The following is a 19,204-nucleotide window of genomic DNA, read 5'->3' on the forward strand; positions in this document are numbered from 1 at the left end:
CACTCAGTCCCGAGGACCACCGCGTGCCGGACGGTGGCCGGCGCCGCGCCCCCGGCGCGCCACGTGATGCGGCCCCGCCCCCAGGCCTCGCGATTGGCCGCCGCGGCCGGCTCTGCGCGCCCCCATTAGCCAGGGGGCGGGGCCCGCGCCGGGGCGCCGGGGTTACATAACCGAAGGTGAGTGGGCGGGGAGACGGCCTCGGAGCCCCTTACATAACGCCGGGGGTCGGGCGGAGGGCGGCGCTCGGCCAATCCCGGCAGGCCGGCGCGTAGGCGGGGGGCGGAGGGGCCCGGAGGGGGCTGGGATTAAGGCCGCGCAAGTCGAGTGCTCCGCCCTCTTCACGGCGCCGGAGAGGGGGTGGGTGGGGGGAAGGGGCCGCGGGGCGGCTGGAGCCAGCGCGGCAGGGATAGGGCGCTCGAGCCGCCAATCATGAGGGCGCGGGCCCCGGGCGGGGTGGGCCGGCCTCCACGGGAGGGGCGGGCGACCCGGCGGCGGGGCGCGCCGGTGGCGGGGGCTGGCGGCGCAGGGGTGGGGGACAACCCTGGGGCGCGGGTCCGGCCGGTCCCGGGCCGCAGGAAGAAGCACTGGACCTCCGAGCGCCTCGTCTGCGCCTTGTCGGGTTCCGTTTTTGCGTCTTGCTCAACCTTCCTGTTCTCGCGCCCGCCAGCTCGTGAGGCTCGGAGGCCCTGGCGGTAGGGCAGCCTCGGGAAAGATCAAAGCCGGGTTTCAGAAGCGGAATTTTGGCAACAGACTCTAAACATTTCCCCGGTCTTCCTGAAGTTACAGGTTGATTTGGCAACTGGGGGAAGACAAGTGTATGTCAACGACACGGTTTCAGAAAAGGAAGGTGTAGCTAAGGCCTTTTAAAAAAATACCAAGTCTGAAGGTTTTTTAGATTGTGTGTCAAGTCATCCGAAGTGCAGAGCTCCTCCCCTCTCCAGTGCCTGGTACATGAAAAATCTTCAGTATTTATTGGATGAATGAAAGGAATTGCATAGAAAGGGGTGGGGGGGAGTGAAGTTTGTCAATTGTTCATATCATGTATTGGATAAAGCATCTCCTTTTTCCAAATGATGGCAGATCTCCCTCTCAAGTTTTGTTTTGTCGAACTGCGTTCATTCAACAAATACTTATTGAGTGGATGATCTAGGCCGGGATGATTGTGGCCCCTGAGAAAGAGCAGTGGCAAAAGTCCCTCCATTCTGGGAGTCTGCCGTTTATGAAGATGGAAGACACAAGCCAGCGTGTGGAGGTCCGAAAGTGGAGAGTGCTGTGTGGAACGTGAAACGAGGATGAAGTGTGGCTGGGACAGAGGGTGAAGGAGGCCACAGACACATCAGCCTGGTGATCAGGGAAGCCTCTCTGAGAAGGCGCATTGAAACCTGAGTGTGTGCGTCTGTGTGGGGGCTGGACCCAATGGAGGGGGCAGAAGGCACCTGCAGAGGCCCTGACGGAGCAGGTGTGTTAAGGAACAGAAGGAACGTCTGCTTTGCCTGGGGACTTCACAGAGGGAGGAGGAATGGTGTTAGGGAAGATCAGGAAGTCAGGAAGGGCCAGATTATAATTAGGGAATGCGATTTGGATTTTTTTCCTAAAAAATGGAAAGTGGAAAGAGGATTCTAAGCAAGATAGTGATCTGTATCAGCCAGACTTCTACACAGGGAGTAGTCAACAGGAAGCTGTTAGTTACAAGAAGAGGGCTGAGGACAGGGTGGACCGGGGTGGTGCCCCGAAGGATGGTGAGAGGAGGCGACGTGGGGTGCATCCGGGGCACAGAACCTTGCCGATGAGTTGAATGTATGTTGTGAGAAGAGAGAGTGATCAAGGGCGACTCCTGGGTCTTTAGTGTAAGCAGTGCTATGTGTCATGGGTCAGCAACGTAGATGGACAGGTGGGGATGGTGAGTTTTGATGAGGGGAGAATGGAGACTTGTTGCCCACACATTCCGTTTGAGCAGTGCACGGCACATGCAGGCGGGTGATTGGATCTCCCAGCCTGGGACGGAGGGGAAAGGCCAGGAATGGAGATACGGCCAACATTTGGGAGAGGCCGGAGGCCCTGTGGCGATTACGGTCCTGGGTGAAATGGTGTGAACCTGAGAATGCAAACAGAAAAGGGCCAAAGGCCAAGACTGGGGGAGGAGAGAGGCGTGGAGATTCAGAGGCCAAGCAGAGAGCCAAGTGAAGAATAAGGAGCCATAGATGGGGTTGAAAGAAAAGCAGGAGCATGTTGGGTCATGGAAGCTAGGTAAAATATTTCAAGGGGAGCGCTATTAACTGTTATCAAATGCTGGTGATGCGCAGAGTAAGACAAGGGCAGAGAAATTTCTGTGGTGCTTCACCAAGATGGTGACCTTGGTTAAAGATGTCTCAATAGTGTTGGCTGGAGGAAAAGTACAGTGTGAGGCAGTGACCACGGGGAGCTGTGGGGAGGGGTTTTCCTGCGTGGGGCTATGAACAAGTGTTTGTTTGCCCAAGGGAGGGATGTGGGGGCCACGATTAGGGTCTGATGGGGTGATCCAACAGAGAGGGAGAAGGGGATGAAGCAGCAGGAGAGTTGCAGATGACAGGGAATGGCTGGAGGGAAGGATTCAGTTAGGCTCAGGATCCAGAGCCTGGGCTGAAGGCAAGCCCTTGTGTTAACGGGGCTGCCCGTGGTCTTGACGGTATAAAGACCAGTAGAGGATTTTGAAATGCACTTAGCTTGCTATTTCAAGGATGAGAAAAGAATATCCATTATTTTCTAATAATTATGCCATAATTGGCTTATTTAGTAAATTGGGGTTTTACAAATTGAATTTTCTGCTAGTATGAAAAGCAGCTTAGTTGTAAATAAGGATGCTATTTTTTTTTTTTTTTTTAAGTAATCTCTATACCCAACGCAGGGCTCAAACTCACCACCCTGAGATCAGGAGTCTCACGCTCCACCGACTGAGCCAGCCAGGCGCCACCAAGGATGCTATTTTTAAATGCACTTAAGCAGTCCAGTCAATTTTAAACAAATCCTCACTCAAAATGAGTAATAATAAAAAAAAAAATCACCATACTTTAAAAAACACATTCTATTAGTGATACAAATATAGAATCATCACGTAGGACGTACACCTCGTTCGAAAATACTTTTGAGTCAAGGGGAATTTGCCCCATTCTTTGACTGAAATTGTCATCAGGAAGGCAAATGGTCACAAACATCACATTTCTCCTTCCGGTGACATGTGTCCCCTGCCACCTCTGAGGTTAGGTGGGGTCGCGTGACTTGTTTTGGCCAGTAAGCCATGAGAAGAGCTCCGAACCCCACTTCCAGACGGAAGCCTTGAGAGCCAGTGCACAATTCCTTATGCTCCCTTCCTGCCACACTGATAACCTGAACAAATGTTTACAGGAAGTCCCTCCCTGAGGACTGACGATAGAACCTTCCCGCGGCCTGGCATTGGACATGAGGCAGGAGTGAGGAAATAACTTTAAGCCGTTGAGATTTGGAGAATGTTTATTATGTAGCACTCCAGCACATTCGGTGTGATCTGTGTGGTGACTAAAAGTATCAGCAAGTCCAGTGGACTGGTTTGGCGTGGACCCTGGATGGATGGTGGTGCCATTTTCTGGAACAGACACTATTAACGGTAGGAAGAGGAGCATGTGGCTGGGGAATGCTTGCTTCTTTGGTCCCTGCTGAGTTTGAGAGGCCGGTATCCACTAGGCCAGGAATCATCAGTACATTAATGGTTAGAGATGTGGGAATAGGTAAGACTGACCAGGGAGAGTGGGCAGAATGGAAAGAGAAGTTGGCTGAGGACCCAGTTGGCTGAGGAATCCTGACCTTTACAGGAGAGGCAGAAAAGAGCGCATTTATGGTAGGTTTTCCTTCAAAATCTTGAAAATGGCACCAAAATTTATGTAGATCTCATTATATAAAGGTCGTGAACAAACAGCACAATTCTACTGTAAGTGCTTTGCCAGGACACAATAGCATGCCAGACAAGAAAAGCGGTGACCACCTCTCCAAGGTCAAGGCGATGGAAGAAGTCACCCTCTTCTCTTCCAGATTTCTATAGGAAATGGCATTTTATCGTAACTGTAAGCAAAGGCTACTTCTACCCCTGTTATGTTGTTCCCTAGCCGTGGTAGATTAAGAAGGGAAGTGTATTCAAGGGGAAGGATGAGCAGAATCAAAACAAGAGCCACGTTTGGAGAAGTCTCTTGCCCATCCACGTTACCTTCCCTGTGGGCCACCTAGGCAGCTTGCCGTTCTACCACACACAGGCCGGCTCTGCACCTCACTCTTTAAAGAACATACATTTAAGAAACTCAAAAGCCAGATCCTGAGCATTCTGGTAATCGTGAGAAAGCCAGCCCCCGAGTCATCTATACTTTTCAGGAGGGGAAGGGTTTGCTTGGGTTCGCTAGGGTACAGGGAAATCCTGGGGACTAAGAAATGAGTCCTTCAGGAGGGAACTGGGGACAAGAAGAGAAAAATGGAGTTTGGGGTTTCTAAGTGAAAGGTGAGGGCAGCAGCAAGGAATGCCAGTTTTAAGACTTGGACCATGCGCAGCTATTCTTCTACAAGCAACACAGATACCGGAATTCCATTTATAAACAGTTTATTCAGTTCATTATAGTGGGTAAGTTCCCAGCTAAATGCACAGATACAAGCGAGGTGCCCCTGGGTTAATGCAGGAGCCAGCGGGTTACATGGGACTGGGCACGAGGCAAGGAGGGAGCACCAAGGTTTCAGAGGCAGACCCGGCCAGAGCCCCTGAGCGGAGGGGTGGGCTCACGGCCCGCCCCACACTGACCCCGCTGCTTCCTTCTCACAGCTGGGCATCCTGCAGGGCGTGTCTTCAACACTGCAGCATCTCAGTGAGGCCAGGGGAACAGATATTAAAGGGAGTCCGTGTGCTGGTGCCCCTCAACTGTTGTTGCTTTGTAAGTCCCATGCTAGCATGGGAACAGGAATTTTGGAATCCTCCAGTAACCATGGGCCAGAGTAGTAATACCTCTGCATCTGTCCCTCAGCGCCTCCCTGCCTGCTTGCATGCCTACCTGAATTCCCATCCTTAAGCCACCCGCCCTGATGACGCACATCTCACATACACAACAAGTCTCTCATGACAAAGCTATTTCCGAAGCAGCATCTTGTGCAGTCTATGACGCTGAAGAAAGAAAGGGTCTCTGGTTAACTATCCTCCAGGAAGAGTCATCCACCCCTGACCAATGCCCAATTGAAAGCATAATTTAGAAGACAGATTTAGGAAGTGGAATATGAATAAAAATAGGAAACAAACTCCCAAAGACTATCGTCTATGGGGAATGGGCCAGTTAAGGACCAGTTCACAGATGGTCTCACTTGAAGGCTGCAGAATTGTTGCTCAAGTAATTATTAGAGACCTACTGGAGTCCACAGCTGACATTTTGTGAACTGCCGGGTAGAACTCAGTCTCCAGGGATGAGATGGTCAGAGTCTAGCTTAAACCTTCCCTCACCTGTGGGAGAAATGCTGAATCAGAGGGGGAGCTGCACCACCCACAGCACTCCAAAGGCAAGAAAGGCCTGTTAGGATGTAGAGGGTTCACAGACAAGATTACAATTTTAATTCTGAAGGGCACCTTAAGTTCCATTTGTCACTTTTTTGAATTTATCTGTTGGGAACAGACTTAAGGGCATTCAACTTTTTGGCAAAATAGAAACTTTGGTCATAGCCATAGTTCTATAAAAATGTTTTAAAGAGGCTATTATGTCTGATTAAAATAATATTTTTTAGCAAGTGATACAAAAACAGTTAACAAGAAAGTAAACATCTTCATATCTAATGTAAAAGCCAAAACTCTTTATCCACATCTTATTTTAAATACAGCGCAAGAGTCAGTAGTGCTTATCAACAGTAGAGAGTTCTCTTCTAGGGAATCAGAAAAAGAGCAAAATAAGGCACAACCTGTTATGGTTACAGATCTGCGTTAGGCAGTAGTGTTCTTTCTGGAAGGCACAAACTGGAAATCTGATTACCTAAAAGTTTAGAATGTGGTTCTGAAGATGTCAGACGGCAAGGATAGCTAACTTGGAACAAATTCCCTTAACTGGAATTAACACCAATGCATCAAGACAACATGACTTCGAGGTGATGACACCTGGGAAATTAAGAGATCCTCTTCGTCAGCCGTGTGGCAATCTGTGAAGGCGCCGGGCCAGGTGTGGGCCGGGCGGCTGCACTTCAAGTTTGGAGTGCTTATGACATTACAAAGGCACGTTGCCTAGAAATTAAACTTTACGGTAACAAACAGAAAATCATCAGTTTAGACAGAACAGTAGGCGAGCTCGAGAATATAGCAGGTTCTAAGTCAAATGTCTTGAAGAGCTTTCTTGAACGGCAGGCTGGGGCTACACTGGTTCTTCACGGGGAAACATTCCACACTAACAAGCAGGGGAGACACAAAGAAGCAGAGGAAACAACAGTTCAGTCTCCCACTGCAAACCCAGAGTTAACAGTGAACATCACAGTCTAAATATGCAATTCAATTTGGCCAACTTCTTACTAGTGGCTTCTCTATACTTTGTCAAGGGCTTGAGGACGTTGTCAAGAGAAGGGATGGGAAGAACTGCTTTTGCAAATGGTTCCCAGGTCCTGGGCTACAAACGTCAATGGCCTGTTCCAGTATCATACATGGTAGCAGCAGTAATAACGTCAGTAATCATACTTCGTGTGCGCATGCCTGTCTGTATGGATTTATTTACTTACCCAGCTATTATTATTCCTATGCGCCGGGTACCATCCTATGCACTTCTTATATATTCAGCAGTGGTGTCCTCATAGCAAACGTTAAGGGGTAGGTACTATTATCATCCCCACTTTACAAGTGAAGAAACTGAGGATCAGGGACGTTAAACTGCTTGCCCAAGGCCACGCAGCTGGATGGGAATGGAGCCATGGTGGAGAACAGGTAGTCATGCTTTTAATCAATAGACGATACTCTTTCTTATAAAAGGAAATAGCAAATGAAAATGTACTCAGAGTGAAAACAGATGGATCAGTGGAAGTGAATACATTTTCTCTAACTTCAAAGGATCAATGTTTATATTTAAAAAAAACCCTGGATTTTAATGAAGTAACCACTCAAGTATTTAAAACATTTACTGAAGAAAATGAAAATCTTTGGAGTAAACTAACAGTTCTGAGGGAACTTTTATTCTGAGTTCTTGTATGTGAAATCAACTGTGTCCATACCGAGAAGGCTTGAAAAATGAATTTAGGGCAGGAGAACTCACCGATGATGATGATGATGATGATGACCACAACGACAATCCCTATCGCCCACATCTATGACAAAACATAGACCATTTCACATTTCCAAATATAGACATTAGGGTGCTCACTGAAGAGTATGATAGTCTAGTCACGGACCGAGAAGTTAAGGTGCACTATAATCTGAAATAATTCATAGTTTTTAAGGCCTAAATTTACTGGTCTCAGTTACGGCATGAAGTTATTTATCTGCTTTTTAAAAAATGGTCAAATGACTTGTGGTCCCTGGAAAGGCATTTGCTTGTGTATACAAGTTCTTCACACAAGGCAGGGCTACTAAGCTCGTCCTGTGTATCAGAAAGTGTCACCTGTATACCAGTAAGGGGGCCGTGAGATGTATAAGATCTGCTTTGGGGTATGCTGCTTGTGGGCTGCTTTCTGCACTGGCTTTCAAGCACCCCCCCCCAATCCTGTGATGCCGGAGCCACTGGCTGAACCACAGGCCAGCGGACCACCAACCCCAGGCCTCTCCTGCCAGTATGTGTTCAGGGCTTTGCAGTGTAGGGGTGGAGGGTTGGAAGGGGCTTAGGTTGGTGACTGATTTTGGACATTCCTATTCTATATGCTTCTTAAGGTCAGCCACGGATCATGGAGCATTCCTAGCTGAGGGGAAAGGAAAGAGCATGCAGTCAGTGCTTCAGACTCGGAGTCAATCCAGGTTTCCACGTATGGGCCGTCAAACTCATCTCCAACACCCATAGCTTTAGTTGACCCTCTGAGAATACAGAGGATGACTTAATGTAAAACCAGTTAAAAGAAAATTACCTTGCAATTCTTCCACCAGTATTTTCTCTTCAACTTGGCAGCACTTGTTTCAAACTGGGACGCTCCTGCCTGCAGTGCATCTGCACGATCGTCTAACTCCGAGAGCTTCTGATCTCTTTCCAACACCTTGTCCACATTGACTCTCATGATGTCCACCACCTGAATGAACACCGATCACACCAAGTTACACATAAGGGAAGGGAAGAACAAGCAAAACTCTCAGTGAGGTAAATGGGCTCATTTTCTTTCAAGTCAGCACTTTATGACTTTGAGCCACAACTTTCTTTTAAAAAGGAGGGAGCAGGGAGTGGCTCACTCTTTGATGATGAAAATACTCAGCAAATTAGAAACAGAAGGGCACTTCTCTAACATGATAAAGGGCATTTATGGAAAAACCCACAACTAACATCCGTGCTCAATGTGGAGAGTTTCTCCCTAAGATCAAGAACAAGTAAAGATGCCCACTTTCACTAATGCTGTTCAACATTGTACTGGAAGTTCTGGCCAGAGCAAACAGGCAAAGGAAAGAATAAAAGACATTCAAATTGGAAAGAAAGAAGTAAAATGATCTCTCTTTGCAGATGATTCCGTATATGGAAAATCCTAAAGAGTCCACACACTACTAGAGTCAATAAACAAATTCAGTAAACGTTCAGGGTACAAGACCAACACCCAGAAATCAGAATGTTTCCATACAAGAGAAATGAAAAGGAAATTAAAAAAATAATTTCATATACAGTAGCATCCAAAAGAATAAAATACTAGGGGATAAATTGAACCAAGGAGGCGAAAGATTTGTGCACTGAAAACTACAAGACATTGCTGAAAGAAACTAAAGACCTAATTAAATAGGAAGACGTCCCATATTCATAGATGGGAACACTTACTGTTATTAACATGGCAAGACATCTCAAAGCACTGTACAGATAAACAGATTCGACACAATCTCTACTAAAATTCCACTGTCCTTCTCCCCCTACCACCCCCTCCCAGAAACAGAAAAGCCAATCCTTAAATTTTTATGGAATTGCAAGGGGTCTGAAGAGCCAAAAACAATACGGAAAAAGAAAATGTTGGAGGACTCAGACTTTCCAATTTCAAAACCTTACAATAAAGCTACAGTAACCAAGGCGGTGTGATTCTAGCATAAAGACAGACATACAGACGGAGCATCCAGAAATCAACTCCAACATCTCTGGCCAGCTGATTTTTGACAAAGCTGTAAAGATCCTTCCGTGAGGAGGAGGATGGTCTCTTCAGCAAATGGTGCTAGGACAACGGGACAGCCATATGCAAAAGAATGAAACTGGACCCTTACACCTAACCCTACATATAAAAATTAACTCAAAATGGATCAATGACCCAAGAATAAGAGCTAAAAACTATAAAACTCTTAGAAGAAAACATAAGAGCAAATCTTCCAAACTTCAGATTTGGCCATGGATTTGACACCGAATCAAGAACAACAAAAGAAAAAATAAACTGAACTTTTTAAAAATTAAAAACTTTTGTGCATCAAAAGACATTATCAGGGATGTGAAAAGACAATCTACAGAACAGAAGAAACTATTTGCAAATCATTTATCTAAGAAGGGTTTAATATCCAGAATACATATATGTAAGGAACTCTTACTCCCCAACAACAAGGAGAGAAACTACCCAATTAAAAGCCAGGCAACAGACTTGAATAGACATTTCTACAAAGAATGTATACAAATGATCAACGAGCACATGAAAAGATATTCGACACTACTGGTCATTAAGAAAATGCAAACCAAAACCACGATGAAATACTTCATATTCACTAAGGAGGGCAGCTACACGCAGAGAAAACAGAAGCTAACAAGTGTTGGTGAGGATGTGGAAAAGCAGGAGCCCCCGGACACTGCGGGAGGGAATGAAGGCTGGCGCGGCCACTGTGGACACGTTTGGCAGATCCTCAAAAAGTGAAACACAGAATTACCACGTAATCCAGCACTCCTGCTTCTAGATACATATCCAAGAGAAATAAAAACATACGTCCACACAGAAATTTGTCCACGAATGTTTACAGCAGCATTATTTATGACAGTCAAAAGGTGGAAACTCAAAAACCCCTCCACAGATGAAAAGAAAAACGAATTATGTACACACACACACCATGGAACACCACTCAGCCATAAAAAGGAAGGAGGTACTGACAGATGCTACAACATGGATGAACAGCGAAAACATTATGCTGACTGAAAGAAGCCAAACACGAAAGGCCACACGGTGCATGGTCCCCTTTAGAGGATACAGCCAGAACAGGCAAATCTATAGAAACAAAGCCGATTACAGGTTACCAGGAATGGGAGAAAAGGGGAACGGGGAGTGGTGATTACATGTGTCCAGGGTGTTCTTCAGGGGGGGATGCAAAAGTAGTGAAATTAGAGGTAATGGCTGCACAACATTGTGAATACACCGAACACCACTGGTTAATGGCTAATTGTATGTTATGTAAATTTCACCTCAGTTAAAACAAAACAAAACACCTCTCCTTAAAATTCCTTTGGTTAAGAAAAAGGACCCAGTTTGATTTTGTGAGTAAACAAAAGTTTCATCCAGGATGGAATCAGAATGGGTTTCTTACCATGGAAATGTAAAATTTTCAGAATTCAGTTCATAAACAAAACCATCAGAACAAAATATTACCAAACGATTTAATAATGCAATCGAACCTAAGTTTAACTCTGCTTTTTAAAGCAGCTAAGTGCAGAAAGACCAAGATGTCTTTGTTGGACACTGACAGCTCTTTGGGCTATAGAATACGAGTCTGAATTTCTCACAGTCTTCCACTGTGGGTCTGCATATACAGAGCAGAACAAAAGATGCTGTGAGGGTCCTCTGACTCAAGAATTCCACAGATTTCGATTTGTTGGGCTAGAGCAGTTTGCCAGCATCTGCCTTTGGTACATGAATGGGCAACAATTGGAACTGAGTTCTAGAGGCTTCCTCAAGCCTGGTAACCAGTACGTCAGGCTACTGTAGGAAGCATTCTGATGAAAAATCTGGTCAGAGGGACTGGTCTTGGCTTGAACAATCTGTAGACCTAATCCTTAAAACTCTATTACCCTATTTAATAAAGTGGTTCTTTTTTTTTTTTTCCATTTTTTTTTTTTTTTAATTGTGGCAAACTGTATCTTATAAAGTGGTTCTTGGAGGGATGTTCTCAGGAGGAGTGTCTGTGGTTAAGATACAAGATTTGGTCACAGGAAAACAAGCATGACACCTGGAGACTGACTTCTCAGAAGCTTAGCTCATCTGTTATTATGAAACAGTCAAAATTTCCTTTATACTCATGCTTTTATGATACTTTTTCTAAAAAGAATTCTTTCCAGAGTGTTCCCATGTTGGTTTAAAATTCACTGTCTTCAGTATTTGAGAGCAATACCTCATCTACTTGATTTTGTGTCTGCTGAAGTCTTCGGTTGCTGCCAGAGGCAGCACTTGAACCTGCAGGTACACTTGCAGACCTGAAATGTGGAAAGGCACAAGCATGAGTAAATTCTGATTCCAAATACATTTCTGTAAGTATGCAGACGTTATTCCAAGACCTCGCTGTTAGAAGTTTCAGAACTAAAGCAGAAGAAGAAATCCTTCCTACGGTAATGAACAAAGGTTCTAATGATGTTTCTTCTAATTCCTCTATAATTTCCAAGATTCATCCATATGTGAAAAGTGACCAGTCTAAAGTGAAGGTTTAGTAAGCTCTACTTTGCATCGCTGAAGCAACCTGATCTTCAGATCAGGGATCCTAAGAGAGAGAAACTACACCTTCCAATTTTTTGTTTAAAGGCACACATCTACTTAAATGCACTCAGTACTCTTCTGATCTCTCTCATTGTGGCAAGAACTGTTTTCATAGTTATGAGTAATTACAGAATGCCACTTTTCCAGTAAGGAGAAATATATTCATTCACAGAAACAGGGTCAGGAACATCAAGATGCAGGGAGGAGGGGTGGTATGAGTGGGAAAAGTGAGATGAAGCAGTGCTTCCTCTCTTAAAAGGTACTCCTCTTCAAATCCTCACTGAATGCCTATTTCTCCCCAGGAAGATCTTCCTTGACCACTGTGGCTCTGAAGTCCTTACTGCTTCCATTACTTGGTTGGCCATGCTTTGATTTTTCACACACACAGATGGCCCTTGAACAAGGTGGAGTTTGGGGGTGCTAACCCCTTTCCCTTCCCCACAACTGAGAATCAGCATATGACTTTTGACTCCTCCAAAAATGCAACTACTAATAGCCTACTGTTGACCGGAGGCCTTAGCAATAACATAAACCATTTACACATATTTGTATATTATACGTATTATACACTGTGTTATTACAATGAAGTAAGCTAGAGAAAAAATGTTAAGAAAATCACAAGACAGAGAAAATACATTTACAGTCCTGTATTTACCAGAAAAAACCCACGTGTAAGTGGACCTGCACAGTTCAAACCCATGTTGTTCAAGGGTCATCTGTAATGTCTTGCCTTACAGACTCCTGTGTCTTAAGAGGTTTCTTCCCTGTATCCAAGACAGCACCTAGTATGTGTCTTGTACACAACAGCTACTGATGCATCCACTGATTCAAGTTCTTTCATACCTACCATGTGTCAAAGACCAGGGATGTAGCAGGTCCCATGCCTGCCCTTAACACTTTATTTTTATTCTCTGATAGTAGTGAAGGACCATGTACTGGTACGTTTTCTCATTTAATCCTTATAACTCTTTGAAGGGGGTACTACTATTAACCTCATTTCACAGAAGTGTAAAGTGCAGTTTAGAAAGTCAACACAGCTGGTTGCAGTGGAGCCGGTCTTTAGACCAGGTCCCATATGATCTAGACCTTAACCACTGTGATTTCCTGTCACAGCAGCCTCAGCAGGTACACTCTAGAGTGGTGACCCTAGCTTCTAGAAGGAAACCGGGGGAAGCACCCATTCCTTCCTCCTCTCTAGGTGAGCGATGGACAGGCTGGAGGGGCCGGAGGGTCCTTGTGACTCTTGGCAGTTTTCTCTGAATGTTACCACGGGACACTCCCACGTTTTTAAGGGCCACTACAAGACGGCTTCTGCTTAGAGAGGGAAGGTCCACAGCTCTGCTCCTGAGTCCGCTCTACCCAGGGCCGAGGTCCTTTCCCTTGCAACTTCCGGAGCCCAGCCCAGCACCAGGAGGCGAACGGGCGCTCCAGGTCTAGGGCAGGGGCCACCGCTCCTCTCCGGAGCCGCGGGCTGGGGTTAAGGGAAGCGGAGAAGGGGTAGGGTCCAGGTAGGGTCAGGGGAAGGAGGGGCGTTTCCTAGCTCCGGGAAGCCCCCGGCCGCCCCGCCCCCGCCTCTTCCGCGATAGCCCGACAGCCGCGGGGCTGCGAGCTGCGCCGCGGGGCTGCCTCGGCCCGCCCGCAGCCCGCAGCCCGCACCCTGCACCCTCGGGGCCGCCGCCCACCCCTGGCCCTCGGGAGCGACCGCGCAGGCCCGCGTCCGAGCGGCTGCCGGGGTCGGTGGAGGGGGGAAACCGAGCCGGGGGAGGGTCTCAGCCGCGGGCCACCGCCCCCCGGAGTCCGAGGCCGCCCCGCGTCTCGCCGCGTCACTCACATTTTGGCGACGGCGGGCGACGGTCAGCAGAGCGGCGCAGCGGGACCGAAGGCCGGGAGCTGGGCGGGGCGGCGGCGCGGGGCAGATGACGTCGCCGGGCGCGGCCGCGGAGGGGCGCGCCGTAAGGGGGCGGGGTCCAGCGGGGCGGGGCCACCCGGGAGCGCTGGGCGGTCCCGCGCGAGCTGATTGCGCCGGGAGCGCTCTGCCCGCCGCCGCCCTTGCGACGCTGGGGGATGTGGCGCAGTAGGCGCTGTAAGGGGAGTGTGTAGGTCAATCGGAGCGGGGGCGTGGTACATTTTTCCGGGCCCGGGCGCCATTTCCCTGGCCGTGACAGTACTGGGGACTGACTGTGTGCTTCTGCTTGAAGTCCCGCGTTAACCCAGTGGTCCTGGGGACCCCACGTTTCCCAGGGAAACTTGTTAAAATGAGATCGGAAGTCCCTTTGGGGGTATTTATCACACGCGTCGATAGGGTTAGACTCCCTCTCTTCGTGTGCTCGTTTGTGACTCAAGTATTTGTCACTGCACAGACCGTACTGCAATCTGTTTACGGGAGCCTGGCCATGAGGAGCTGTGTTTCTGTATTTCTATATCCCCGGGCCCCGGCACAGAGTAGGTCCTCAACTTCTGGTCGGCTGTAGGCGGAGGCATAAATCCAAATGCAGTGAGTTACTCTGCAATGTATTTAAAGTTGTTACTGGAAGTATTCCTACCAACGTAGACAACGCCTACCTTAAAAAACAAAACAAAAAAGCAACACTGCAAAGCACTGCCAGGTCAACCGGCAGGTGAGATGAGAAATGGAAACTAAAATACTTTTAATACCGAACTGTCTTTTCCGACGGTCAATGTAATAATTTGAAAAGGGAGAGGTCAGTGTGTATTAGAATAAACAAGAGTGTTACAGAGGAGGTGGGATTTGAGTTGGGTAAGTAGATAAGAAGAGAACTCTCCAGGCAAGGGATGAATACACATGACCAAAGGCAGCAGTGGAAATGGACATGGTTTGCACCGCCAACCGGAAGGGGCAGGTTGCGCGGTACAGGTGAAAGTAAGACAGAGTCAAGAGTGAGACTAAACAAGCAAGGAGAATGTCATTTAAATGCAGTGGGCTCCAGAAATCACTGGGGCCTGGTGGAGTTGGGAGATACCTTGCGGACTTGGTCTGGCAGGAGCATCCACACAGGACTCCATGGAAGAGGGACTACCAGGGAGACAAGATGACACTGCAGTGAAAGGAAAGGAGATGACGACAGAATTCTCAGAAAAGAAGATGGACATTAGTAGTCAGTTGGAAAATGCCTTTTCAAAAACAGCAGAGGATTTTAGCGGCAGTGGTGAATTTAGATTGGTGTCTTTATGTTTCAAGTAACTGGTATGTTGAGAGGTGCCTGAGAAGACCATTGAGAAGCAAGGGTTCTAGGGGCAGTGGCTTACGAAGACATTTTTCTTTTATGGGCATGTCTGAAGCTCTGTAACAGTCGATGCCAAAACATTTGTCTCTAGATCTAAGGAGATACATGAGATGATCTCATCTGGGTTTGAAACAGGCTGGTCACCCTGGATTTCAGTATCAGGTAAAGTTAAAGCAAAGCACACACATAGTATGGGGAAATTTTCTTCATTTTTAATTTACAGCAGAAAGAATATAAAGCATTCAGAAAACATTTTCCATATTTTAAGGGCAATTCAAAACATTTTGCATGGTTTCCAGCAGCTGAGTTCTTCAACAGATCCATTGATTCAATGATGCTTCACATGCACAATTACAAAAATAAAACTTACAAAAAAGAAGACATCTAGACTAGTTTTACATGCAAGTCTCAGGGACCCCCCATTGGGCGCCAACTACTGTGTGGAACTGCCATAAGCGACCGTGCAGCCAGAGAGGGGTTCGAGTTATTGTCTTTATTTCGTTCACACAGTACAGCTGATTTCAAATGGGTAACAAGAATAGCAATTAAATCTTCAGGAGACAGAATAAGATTAGCTATTAATTTTATAATGAAATCCTACTCCTGGCACTTGGGAATTCAGATTATCCAAGAAAGCTGCGCTTACCTATCGTCTTATATTCAAAATTAAGATTCACAACCAAGGAAAAGCGGTCAGAAATGCTTCGTTTCAGTGGAAGTGCATCTGTACCTCACCTAGGATTCACAGTTGTACTGGTAGGCTACACGGGTAGGTTTTGAACCTACTCCCTATCCCCTCCGTAAGAACCCTCCTAATTCTATGTTAAGTCTTTATCTTCCAGAAGTTTCTAACTTACTTGGCTAATAATGTAGCATGGGAGACATTAAAAAAAAATAAATGAATAAGTCAATGTGAGGGTTAACACAAATCCACTGAGGTCATTACTCTTGTCAAAAGATCAGTTATTTGTACCATAATAAATGGAATAAACGTATCTAAATTCGGTACTAATATGGGATATCCTGAAAGAGCTGGCTTTCACCTTCCTATTCCCATTTACGATACATTTGTGTGTTTGTAAATTACTCAATCCTACAGGTCAAATTGGGTAAAATAATAGGCATTTCGGGGCGGGGGGAGGGCAACAGCTGCAACATAACCCACACATTTAAAAACAAAATCGAGCCAGGTCAGTTTACAAATGTACAGGTGGCTACTGGTTGTGGGGCCGTCACTGTTGTCAAAGCTGATCACAAGCGGTAAGACATATACTGTACAGTAATCCGAGGTTGGCAGTGAAAGGAAGTAATTAAAAAACAAGTACAATTATAGAAAAGGCACCAAGAGCACTGACCCCAGTTTTTACCACAATCTTTCTGTACCTACCTTCCTTCTAAAGACACCAGTTTAAAAGCTTATTTGTGAATATTTTTAGGCTTCACAACGAGCCTTGAGTTTTAACTTACAGTTGGCAGCCAGAACCAAGAAAAAAACAAAACAAAACTGTTATCTCAGCTTTACACCAACTGATCCTGAAACTTTACCTGGGAATTTTAAACTGGCATCAGCAAATGCGAACTTTATTCTCTCAATTTAACGTTAGTAGTTTAATTTTTAAAAGCATCAGATTTCTTTGGCTCCTCATTATATGGAAAGAGTAATAGACCATGACAACCCTATGAGACCAGTTTGCATCTTTTAAATTCTTAGTTATTTTTGTGCAATTTTTGATATATTTTCTGATTTCCAGCAGGAGATATGAAAAACGTGAGACGTTTTCCTACTTTTCATACTATTTCTTTTGTCAGGTTCTGATCGTTCTAGGTGTTCTTTGTTGGAGTGAGTGGATGGTGTTAAGCTATATACGGATTCATCTTATGATTATCTGTTTAGCAAAAGTAACTTAATTTTCTTAAGCAATATTAGCATTCACATTACTTGGCACCATTGGCAAAAAAATTTTAAATTAAATAAAATAAACTCCTGGTAGCCAAAATTAAATGTAAACATATCCTTTTTTTTTTTAAAGTAATGTTACTCTGCCTTTTATCCTAAGTCTAAATACAGTAGCTCTTTTTTTTTTGTTTTTTGTTTTTTGCAGTTTAGTCATGCTTTAGCAAAATGTTCTTCTAAAGAACATTTAAAATAAAGTACTCTTATAGTGAAATAAAGTTTTTTTTTGTTTCATTTTACAGACCATAGCCACTAATGCTTTGCTTTTGTTCATTTCTTTTTTCTTGATTTCATGCACATATCTCTTTGTTTTAATATATACAATATATACAAACAATACATCCACATTTTTTCTCGCTCATTCAGACAAAACTATACAAATAATTTTATCTTGCCATGTTATTGACCTTTGTGAATAAAATATTTAGCAATTAATATAATCCCTTTCAAATATTTTCTCACTTTCCGTTTCTATCTTCTATATATACACAGAAACTGCTCAGTTTGGATGAGATTATAGCCAAAAATATGGAATTTACTGGCCAGAACGCAGCACCACACTGATCTTTTAGGTGGCAAATGTCCAGGCAAGGTTTATGATTCCTTAGAATGACTACAGTTTCCAAGGTTACTAAAAAAGGCTCCATGCTGTACCAATTCTCTAAGTAAATCTCATTGCACATGAAAGTAAGGCCCAAAAATTAAAGTGCTGAGCATGACAAAAGGGACAAGATGATCACTATACTCGCAGGTCCTTGGGAGGTGGTGGGGACAAGAAAATAAATTTAAACTCTGTAAGCTGTTTCTCATTAGTTCCCATGCATTACCCGTTTACCACACACCCGCCCCTCTGCAAATTTCCACAAGACATTAAAAACCTGCAGATTTTAAAAGTTGCATTAAGTGTGCTGTAGAGATTAAAACAAACACAAATTAAAATAAAATAAGATCAGTGAAGGAAATGAGAACACACGGACCCAATAAAGATTTGTATGATCTAAGCCCTCCACTGAGAATCAACCCCAAAGATTCAGCTTCTTGGAAGTAACTGACAGGTGCAGGAGCAGCGCTCTCTTTTGTTGCTAGTGCATCCCCACCTTTGCTTGTCTGTATTTTTGGTATAAGTATTTGTACAGTTCCACACGATGTTTGAATACAGCCCTATATGAGAAGGAAACTGGCTTCTTCCTAAGAAGGGGAAGCCTCTTTCAGTTCCTCGTGGTGTCTTGTTTTCCCATGATCCAACAGAAGATTGAGTTCCAAGATGTCTTGCTGATCAAATTAAAAGTTGTCCATGAAAGTGCAGATGCAATGACCAACACATTCCTGTTAAAATCCTGCAGCTGATCTCCCCAAAACTGCAGAGGGATTGTGTGTGTGCGTGTGTGTGCGTGTGTGTGTGCGTGCGTGTGCGTGTCGTTGCTGTCTCTGCTAAAAACAGAAATGAAAACAGTCTGAAAAGCAATGTCACATTGCTAAGGGATGCTGCTGTATGTCTTCAAGTTCCTTGGCCTTTCTCAACTCTTTCACTCTGGAAGAGAAACAGAACAGAACACCAGGTGATAGCTATATAGTGAAACCGTGGCCAGGTGAGGGGAAGGCCATTACCGTTCCCTCTGAAGTGAAAAACCAAGACAAAACCCTTGGGAAGACTGATGGCAAAAGAAACTCCTGCTACACTACTGGGGGAAATATTCCAAGAGGAAGACATGACCCTTCCTGAAACTCTACTCTGCAGCGAGTGCTCTAAACACAAAGCAATACCGAAGTCTACAGCATTAAGTCACGTGTGACAGCAACGTGTTCATCTTAGGAAGAGTTAACTGTTCACCTAGCTTTCCTTTTTCGCCTGGTGGGACCACCATTAATGGCCGGCAATCCCAAAGGAGGCAAGTTAGGGAAACTGCACACACACTTACTTCGCGTCTGACACACCCAGGGATTGAACTGCTTTGCTCACAGACTCAAGACCGTCGGTATCTTGAAGCCGATCGGACGCCTGCATAGCTCGACTACTGCACTCGCAGTATTGTGGAGTCTTTCTGATTTTCGTTATTCCTTACCTTCCTCCCATTCCACACTGTAACTCTACAAGATGTTCGGGTCACTTCCCCTAGTGCTCCCAGATGGACAGCAACAGGGTGCTGTACCAAGCAGGTACACTTTGTGCTATTTA

The 19,204-nt window shown here is 45.5% G+C and overlaps 2 protein-coding genes and 1 pseudogene across 3 annotated transcripts in view; 1 reads left to right on the top strand and 2 right to left on the bottom strand.

Moving 5' to 3' along the window:
- Nucleotides 1-4,580: 4,580 nt before the first annotated feature.
- On the bottom strand, nt 4,581-13,762 carry VAMP3 (vesicle associated membrane protein 3). 2 transcript variants are annotated; one of them, XM_028108393.2, is made up of 5 exons: nt 13,661-13,762; nt 11,471-11,552; nt 8,059-8,217; nt 7,257-7,308; nt 4,581-5,479 (listed from the first exon to the last, which is right to left on the bottom strand). In XM_028108393.2, coding segments are annotated over exons 1-5 (345 nt in total). In that variant the 5' UTR covers nt 13,663-13,762; the 3' UTR covers nt 4,581-5,429. The 2 variants fall into 2 exon arrangements, with proteins under 2 accessions (XP_027964194.1, XP_027964195.1); XM_028108394.2 differs by having other exon boundaries at nt 4,581-6,404.
- On the top strand, nt 11,613-12,085 carry LOC148164570 (putative protein SCAMPER; annotated as a pseudogene).
- Nucleotides 13,763-15,266: 1,504 nt separating the features above from the next.
- The window catches only part of CAMTA1 (calmodulin binding transcription activator 1), an 867,769-nt gene continuing 863,831 nt past the window's right edge, over nt 15,267-19,204 (bottom strand). Inside the window, exon 23 of the mRNA XM_028108234.2 lies at nt 15,267-18,559. Within this exon, the coding sequence (XP_027964035.1) occupies nt 18,496-18,559 (64 nt within the window). The 3' untranslated portion in view covers nt 15,267-18,495. The remainder of the gene's footprint in view (nt 18,560-19,204) is intronic.

This window comes from Eumetopias jubatus, unplaced genomic scaffold, assembly GCF_037043125.1.
Source record: "Eumetopias jubatus isolate StellerSeaLion01/CBP00866 unplaced genomic scaffold, mEumJub1_p1.0 scaffold_4, whole genome shotgun sequence".
NCBI lineage: Eukaryota > Metazoa > Chordata > Mammalia > Carnivora > Otariidae > Eumetopias > Eumetopias jubatus.